Source organism: Juglans microcarpa x Juglans regia, chromosome 5D (assembly GCF_004785595.1).
Source record: "Juglans microcarpa x Juglans regia isolate MS1-56 chromosome 5D, Jm3101_v1.0, whole genome shotgun sequence".
NCBI classification, from domain to species: Eukaryota; Viridiplantae; Streptophyta; class Magnoliopsida; order Fagales; family Juglandaceae; genus Juglans; species Juglans microcarpa x Juglans regia.
The window spans coordinates 34,146,250-34,155,414 of record NC_054602.1 but is presented as its reverse complement, the minus strand read 5'-3'; the positions used below and the strand labels follow the sequence as shown (position 1 = coordinate 34,155,414).

The 9,165-nt window shown below is 36.0% G+C and overlaps 1 protein-coding gene across 3 annotated transcripts; it reads left to right on the top strand.

Moving 5' to 3' along the window:
- Positions 1–320: 320 nt before the first annotated feature.
- Positions 321–2,515, top strand: LOC121264623 (probable transcription factor KAN2). Of its 3 annotated transcripts, none has more exons than XM_041167890.1 (6): positions 321–515; positions 626–936; positions 1,041–1,117; positions 1,265–1,301; positions 1,407–1,515; positions 1,640–2,515. In XM_041167890.1, the coding sequence occupies exons 2-6, from the start codon at positions 678–680 to the stop codon at positions 2,295–2,297; spliced, it is 1,140 nt and encodes a 379-aa protein (XP_041023824.1). In that variant the 5' UTR covers positions 321–515; positions 626–677; the 3' UTR covers positions 2,298–2,515. The 3 variants fall into 3 exon arrangements, with proteins under 3 accessions (XP_041023824.1, XP_041023823.1, XP_041023825.1); XM_041167889.1 differs by having other exon boundaries at positions 608–936; XM_041167891.1 differs by having other exon boundaries at positions 321–936; positions 1,626–1,866.
- The last annotated feature ends 6,650 nt before the right edge of the window (positions 2,516–9,165 follow it).

Genomic DNA, 9,165 nt, shown 5'->3' with positions numbered 1-9,165 from the left:
GATCCAACCACACACACACACACACAGAGAAATGCACTCTTTGAATAATATAATTATATATGAATGTGTTAATACTAGTTTAGTGTGGGGATTGGTTTCACACTTTTAAATTCCACACCCCCCCCCCCCCCCCCCCCCCCGGTCAAAGGGTTGTCTACACCAGAGATGCTCTTCTACTTAAGTTGACACATCACATGAGCCAATCGAGTAGATATCTTGTATTATATGACATCCATGCATGCATACACGATACATACATGATGGGTATGCATGTCGGTATTCGTGTATATATATATAATATGTAAATAAGGTTTACCGAGGGGGAGAGAGAGAGAGAGACTTAAATCCTCCAAGTCAATCTCATATAGGGTTTGCATTCCCATCTGGTATACATAGAACTGCAGCTCATCTTCCGCCTAGCTAGCTGATAATCAAGTTCGTATTGCAAATATGGGTATGTTAATTTCTTACTAATATCTGGTCCGAGCATGGGGGAGAAAAAAAGAAGACCAAAGGTAGGAATGAATGAGTTTCATCTCCTTCTAGTTTATGTTGCTACCGGGGTCCTTTATAATTTGTAAGTCTAATTAAAGCCGCACTGTGTAAGCCTTGCATCTTCTCATAGCTCCCTTACTAAGAGGAATCGAGAAAGAAGAAGCAGCAACAAAGATCGATCGATGGAGGAAACTGCAGGTGGCTCTGAATGTTCAAAGATAAGCCTTTCCAACCGAAATGAGGATGGAAGCGAGAGCGGGGAGAATGATGACGAATGTAATCCTAGGAAAGGAGCAAGCTCAAGCCACAGCACTGTCGAAGAGAGCGAGAAGAAGCCATCGGTGCGGCCTTATGTTAGATCGAAGATGCCTAGGCTCCGATGGACGCCTGATCTTCATCTTCGTTTTGTTCATGCTGTTGAAAAACTTGGTGGACAAGAAAGTGAGTTTATCAATAATTGATCAGTCAAATAATGATCATGATCTATTAATTTCAAAGTCTTTGCATCGTATATTCTTAATTTCTTTATTTTTTTTTTGGTGCAGGAGCCACACCAAAGATGGTTCTTCAGATGATGGACATAAAAGGATTAAGTATTGCACATGTCAAGAGCCATTTACAGGTAATTCGCGCGCAATTGATTTTAAAAAAGGAACGATTTAGCAATGATTTCTAGACATTTTTGCCTTTGTAAATTTCTAGCATGGCATAATTCGCTCTTAATTTTAATACGACTTTCCATATATTTGCACTTTTGGCACTTCGCTAGATGTACAGAAGCAAGAAGGTGGATGATTCGAACCAAGGTAAACCAAAACTTCCGTTTTGCTTTTCCCTTCTGATCATCAAGAAGAAAAATTAGGGTTTCTTTATCGATTCATGATACAAAAAAAATGTTCCTCACATGACAGTATTAGCGGATCATAGGCATCTTGTGGAAAGTGGAGATCGAAATATCTATAACCTCAGCCAACTTCCCATGCTTCAAGGATACAACCCGAGCCACAATTCCCATTTCCGGTATAAGATCAATTACCATATAATTTCTACCTTTCAAGAGTTCTGTTGTTTTTTCCAGACCATAGTACTCTTGATTTTTTAATTTTTCTTTAATGGGTTTTTCTAATAAGAAAATCCTTCTTAGTCCAAGATGTAGATTTGGAGATGCTTCTTGGGGCTTTCACGAAAACTTCTTGGGTTTTACTGCGGGCTGCAGCTCAATGAGTAATTCAAGTACTGGCAGTAGTACTGTGGGTGAAAGGATCTTTGGTAGCAGCTATAGCAATTGGACTAACAGCAATTTCCCTTCGGGAACTTCCAGTTTCAGTAAACAGTCAGGTTTTACTAGATTAACCCAAGAAGTGAAAGATGGATTCCAGTCATTTCATAGAAATCAATCCTGCTTGCAGACTCAAACCAGATTGAATCCCACTGATGATCTTAACCCGGCCTTAACCGGCCATCTGCATGCGGAAGTAAAAGAGCGTACAAGTTTTTGTAATACCAGTGCTCCTTCAGATTTCAGCAAGATTAATACAACCACTCTTCAAGACCAGTGGAGTAAGCTAAAAAGGAAGGTCTCGGACTACGACCTCGACTTGGATCTATCTCTTAGGCTGACTTCGAGTGATCATGATGAGAACCAGAGAAGAAGTTCAGGGCATCATAAAGTTGATAGTAATCTCTCCCTGTCTCTGTACTCGCAATCATCGAGTTCGAATTTGACCAGTTTGAAGGAAGGACGCGCCCATGATGATAAGAAGCAAGAAAGAAGGGCAAGTACTCTGGATCTGACTATATGAATTATATTTGAGGAAATTCTAAGTGAGATCTTGAGGTACTTGTCCAGAACAATGCATTAGTACTTTTATGAATGAAAGTTGTCTTTCATGTACCCTCATACGAATTAATAATTAGTCTCCGCCACTCAATTTCCTTTTCAATTCTTCTATTTTCCCCGACATTTGCTAAATTTGGATATCAACAAATTAATGTCCCGTATAATATTATTGATTTTAACTTAATTAGCTTCGTGGGTAACGTATATAAGGGACTAAATATCTGGGTCTTCTCACCAAGCACCAAAGTGTTCTGATCTCTCTCTCTCTCTCTCTCTCTATATATATATATATATGTATGTATAGATATGTGTAGGGAAATTTTACCTGAGATCCATACTCCAAATACGTACAGCAGACGTCCTTTCACTACTTAACCTGCATTAGTTGTTTGGGAATAATTAATAAGAATCTGTACTAGAAAGATTAATTAGCAATAAGCCTGTGAAATAAATATACCTCGATGTGGGTATATATATATATATATATCGGGCTATGGATCACACGGGTCCCTCACATGATCAATAGCATTTTTCGTGTCCGTGTAAACAGTAAAAATAATCATGTTTAGTACATAATTAGGAGCATGTAACCCCGTGTCCCTAATATTTTCGATGTTATCTAACTAATTCCCCCTTGGGAACATTACTGATCTTGTCATGCATGCGGTACTTTTGCCTTATATATATTGCGGAGCCAATCAAAGGCGTGGGGCTCAATTATAAAACCCTCATTATAGTTATAACAATAATAATAAAAAGAAATTAGGGTATCAATGATTAGAACCTTTTTAAAATATAACCACTAAAAAATTGTACTCTCCCTCAAAACACAAGTAAAAATTTACTTAGAACAGTCCTTAAAAAAGTGATCGATCTGATCTACTCGATCCTGAAACTGCGCGCGCGCATGCATGCCAACTACTGGTACAATATTGATCACTACCCAGCTCTTTTTTTTTTTTTTTTTTTTTTGAAAGAAAAAGCTTTTCCCTGCACTATCGAAGCCGAATATAGAAATCGAACTTTATTTTAAGAACACGAAGTTAATAATTTCAATGTTTGGCCGATTTTCTGAATAATGACAGTACTACGGCCTCCACAGCTAATCGAACTATATATTGTAAATCAAGTGTCAAACCCATGTAGTTTAATTACATTAATTATTATAGATATTTGGTTATAAGTATATATATAGAATATAGCCTGCGAGATACACACACACACACACACACACACACACACACACACACATATATATATATATATATAGCTGCCTAATTTCTAATATTTCAACGTTGATCTTGTTGTTTAGTATGCATATGTTGCTTTGAAATTAGTAGTTTATTTTGGACAAAGAGCAATTGTCACTTTGACTTCATTTTTGCATGGAAGGAGGAGATAGAGGCGTCAATTGCAGCAGGTAGTTTTCTTTGACCAAGTCTGCATGATGGCTAAGGTATTCTTCTCATATATATATATAATATATATATATATATATATATATATATATATGTATATTGTGCAAGTAGCTAGCGAGGCATCATTCGCCTGGAATCTAGCTGACCAAAATATATTATATATAGGTAAATGGCATATTATTATTCTTCATATACAGCTAGAAATTATATTAATCCAGCAGCCAGAGATCATCGACATTATAAAATTAGTTATTCATGCTCCTTATAAAAGATCTTATATCAAGATCTAATTATAAATTAACAAATTATAAAGTCACAGCGACCCATAACACATACACACACAACAAATATTCGGATTATTGTCAACGCAAGAGTGAGTTCATGTACGTTGAAATGATCAGATTCAGCACAGGAACAAATTAACGGTCCAAGAGTATACAATATTAAAAGTGTTTCAGGGTACGTACGTGGCTAGCTATATGTGCTGTACCCTATCTTCTAATTATTACGTTGAGCCTTTTCATCATTCTCAAGAATTTCCATTCCTAGATCTGCCTCATAGTGTCATGCAATCCCCTTTTTCAGTACGTACCATGCGAAAAAGTTCATAGAATGGCACTTTAGTTGATATCCCTACAACAGATATGGGCTTTTCCCACCGATTATTTTCCCACAATATATGATCATGGTAAATAGTAAGTTAACGACACGAAAATCGTCCATGAAAAAAAAGACAAGTTTTTTACCACGAAATCAAGTCGGCAAGTAAAATTTTGTGGAAAAAAACTTTTTATCACGAAACAAACATTTTTTGCCATGATAACAGGTCGTCGAAAATAAATTTATCAGAATTATTTTACTTTCGTGGGTTAATAGTTTTTGTGACGAGTGTAATAGTTTTTTTTTCGGCAATTATTTATCGCCACAAATAAACTCACCTACCAAACTTTTTCATAATTCTGGGTATTAATATTTGCGGCGACCAATTACCGTTTACGGCGATAACAATTCGCTGCAAATAGTAATAAAATTTTTAAACCCTTATTCGTTTCTTTTCCATCAGCCATTGTGACTCTCTCTCTCTCCCTCTCCCTCTCCCTACAGTTGTCGAGACTCTCCTCCCCACTATGCCACCGCGAAAGGCTCCCATTGCCATCAAGCCATCGGGGGTCTTCCCCCTCAGCCCCTCGCCCTCTCACCGACTCTCTCTCTCTCTCTCTCTGATCCGAGCATATCTGTACACCTCCACCGTCTCCAGCCATGGCCATCGCCACCCTCACCTGCCTATGGCTCCTCCAGTCACCAACCATCACTCCACCCCAGCTCTTGTATATCTCTTCCTCCAAGTCATGCGACCATAGCAACTAGGCAAATAGTTTTCTTCCTCCCAAGCCGTGCGATGCTCTCATCCCTCTACCTATTTTAGTTTCTTTCCAAATTTGATTTAAGGTCTTGTTCTCATCTTTCCAAAGGGAAAACCTTGAAGGTAAGACCTTTTTGATTCACTTTCTATTATGGTTTCGAATGGGTTTTGATTTCTTCAAGAAAGATTACCCATTGATGTTTCGGTTTGGAGTTTTTCAGTGCAATCACTTGTGTTCTTTCCTCTACAGGCCTATAACATTATTTGGTCCTCCATTTTACATGGCCAGAAGGAGCTAAGAACCAAGGTAGAAACACTAACTTTGCTCCATTTGATTTGGGTATTATTTTGAAGCCAACCAAATTCTTTTATGATGGAAAGCTTGTGTCTTGGGCTGTTTTTATTTCTCTATGTTGCAAAATATTATAAATGCTATGTTTTGGTCCTAACCGAATGATGATAGAGCTGTTTTACTATATGATTTCCTATGTTTCAAATTTGGTATTTTGCTAATGAGCTTGGTTTAACCATAGGTGGCTTTAGTATGATTTTGTGTATGTATGTTGGTGTTGTGTATTCTATTTTGAGGTTGTACTATGTGTTCTGTCTTAGGATGCTAGAGGTGTTCGGTTTTATAGATTTATTGTGGTTGTATGTAATCCATAAACTTGCTTTTAAAAGGTATTAAATGATTAATCTATAAACTTTCGTATTTAAAGATTTTTAAGTTTACGTAATGGATTATTCTTGCTATTTGCTATGTTATGTTTAATTACACATGGTATGTTAACTAAGCTAATTATTATACTTGTTTCACTAGATTTATAGCATAGGTTAGTATTAGGAGTAGATGATTAATTTTGCATGTCAACTGCAAGCATGGGCAGCAAGCATTGATGGAATGGAGAGGGCAGCAAGCATGCTATATGCAAGCATGGGCAACTGAAGTAAGTGTAATTTTGCTAGATTAAATTACATGGGCAGCAAGCATGCTATATGTTTTATTAGTGGAATTATGTATATAGAAGTGTGTAGAGGAATTTGTGAATTTGGTGCTAAGTAGTCAAGTGTGTTATGTATTGATGGAATGGAGTCGCTTCACTCACTACAACAAATATGGGCCGAGGTATGGCAGACCTTTATGTTTCCATTGTTCTCACTTCTCCTTACCTATAATTTGTTTGAAAATCTTAAGCTATTATGTCTCTTTCAACTTTAGTATGTGTTGATGATTCTATCGGTTTGAGATTTGTGAGGCTATGTAATTATTTGGGTTTGTTGGATATTGAGTTTAAATGGATAAGGGATTTAATTTTTATGTGTATGTTCCTTTATATGTGTATGTTCCTCATGGATTTAATGAACCGCCACAATAACAAATTTTCGTGCCATTCTATTAATATTTCAACATACTTTGAATTTGATTAATTGTTTCAATCTATTAGATCTTAACATCATTGGACTTTTTCTTTCTTACGATTTAGGGTGTAGGGCATAATGATGAGAAAGTTCTTGTTCTTACAGCTACTTTTCCTGTCTCAAGCCTAAATGCAGCTTCACCACCAACCATCCGAGACATTCTTAGCCCCAAGAGTTTTGGTATAACCTCTATTTCCCTATCTCTTAGATTAAAAAACACACTTTATTAAATGATCTTGTATTTGAATACTTGGACATAGGAAAGTTGTGTTATATTGGGTTGGAATTGATTTAAGCCATGAATGAAACTTATAAATCTTTATGATTGTGTTTGGGGTTGGTGTATAAATAAAATTCAAGATTTATACATTGAATGCGTTGGTTTCAATGAACCAAAAAAAAAAATAATGTGAAGGTTGAGAATTGTATGGAGCCATGAATGAAACTTATTAAAATTTTGAAATTTGTAATTGTATTGGATTGATGTAGATGGGCAGTAAATATGTTAGTAAGTTTTATAATTGATAAATTGAGTATGTATATGGGCGGCAAATATGTTAGATGTTACTTAAATGCAATAGTTTATGGATTTGAATTTACATGAAGAATTTGAAGTCCAAGAATTGGACAGATTTGATTATGTTGAGTGTGTTATGCATGAACAATGGATTGTGTGATGGGGCTTAGTTTAGGAAACTTATGCATTTTTTCATTGATTAGTTAAATTAAAGGTAGTTTAATTATAAACATATTTTAATTAAATGTAGTTGTTTGGGTTAGTTATAATCTGTCACTGGTTTGGATATAATAATTATAGCCTATATTAGACTATTTGTTATGACTATTTTTTGCTTAGTCTCATTTTTTTTATTTGACAATTTTTTTTATTTTTTATTTTTGAAATCTCTTAGCATTTGCCGTGAATGAAACTCGTGGCAAATACTTTTTTTTTGCCGAAAGTAATTATTTCCCACGATAAAATTTCTTCATAAATAAGTATTTTTGACGAAATACTTTGTGGAAAATATATATTTCCGCCGTCTAGTACTATTTGTCACGAAATTTTGTATGTTTTCTCCACCATTAATGTCGTGGAGAAAAATATTTTTTGTCATGAATTAAACTTTTGGTGGAAAAAGAGACTTACATCACTAGGTATATGCCACCAAGCTGCCACGGACCAATTTGGTGAGAAAAACTTTTTGTTACTAAATATATATTTTTTCTGACCATAATTACTCTTGGCAAAAAGTAGTATATGTTGTAGTGTATATATTAATGACACATAAATATAAGTAAAATGATACTCCCATCAACACGACAAAGTGTTTCGATTCTGTTTTTTTTTTTTTTTTAGAATTTGTTTTTGTTTATATTTGAGTAATTTGTTTTTTATTTTTATTATTTAAAAATTACACTATCAATATCGAATTCAATACTAACTATTGGTTGCTCTAGCACTACCATAAATATTATATATTCATGCCTCTGTGTTGTTTCTTGTCTAAGTTCTAGTTAGACACACAAGTAATTCAGTGGGTCATTAGTGACAAAATTAACTCATTTTTGCCAGCATCATATATTCCCTTTTTCAATCGAGTGTAGTTATGGACTTGGTTGATGGTTTCTACACATTTCTTGGTGCCAATTGCATCTTATGGAGTGTGAAAAAGCAATCCATGGTTGCTTGATCAAGTGCCTAAGCCGAGTATCACTCCATGGCATCCACTACTACGGCACTAACGTGGCTCACATTCCTTCTCCGTGATTTTCTTATCCCTCTTCCTCAATCACCTGTGCCCTACTGTGATAATGTCAGCTCCCTACATTTGTCCGTTAAACCCGTATTTTCTACACGAACAAAGCACAACACCCTTGACTTCCACTACATACGCAAACAAGTTGTCCTTAGAGCTCTTGAGACTAGATTCGTGCCCTCTCACACTATAAAAAATATTGTATTTTCCCACGAGTTTTTTTTCCCAAGACCTACCATGGTCGCAAATAATTAGCTTATGACACAAACCACTTCCGTGGAGAAAGAATACTCTTTAGTAACGAGATCACGCCCATCAAGTGAAATTCCGTGGAGAAAAAGGTCTATTGCGACGACAAGTGGTCGTGGCTAAAAGTGGATTCACAATAAACACGCGCAAGCTGAAATGTTTCTCACATTTGTGTTGAAGCCGACGGTGGCACCAACAAATCCACGTTAAAACCTTGGTTAATCCTTTTTCTACTTCTCGATTAGTCATCGGTGGTGCTTCTCCATCAGCCCTCGGCCCTCAATCTCATATATGCAATCAATCCATCAATCCCTTGATCAGTTCCACATTACTTAAGTGAGACTCTTGTATTGTCTTCTCCTCCTATATAAATGCTGCATTAGGCTACATTAACTTACATACTAGCCCTACCCCTAGGATGAGGAAGGGGTAGCAGCCCTACTGCTGATGGTCATTCTACATTAAGGTAATTTGGTGCCAAATACCTCAAGTTTACTATGTTGGTGTGATGTTAGCAATGATATTTAAAACTCAACTACTTGGCTAACTTATTGGAGTCATTTGCAGCTTGTGTTTTCTTCATTTAACTTGCATTTCACAACTGAACTTTTGATTGGGCATTGT

Coding starts and splice junctions, on each gene's coding strand:
- LOC121264623 (XM_041167890.1), top strand. CDS start 678: ATGGAGGAAACTGCAGGTGGCTCTGAATGTTCAAAGATAAGCCTTTCC. Junction 937..1,040: donor AAAACTTGGTGGACAAGAAA/GTGAGTTTATCA, acceptor TTTTTGGTGCAG/GAGCCACACCAAAGATGGTT. Junction 1,302..1,406: donor GGTGGATGATTCGAACCAAG/GTAAACCAAAAC, acceptor CTCACATGACAG/TATTAGCGGATCATAGGCAT.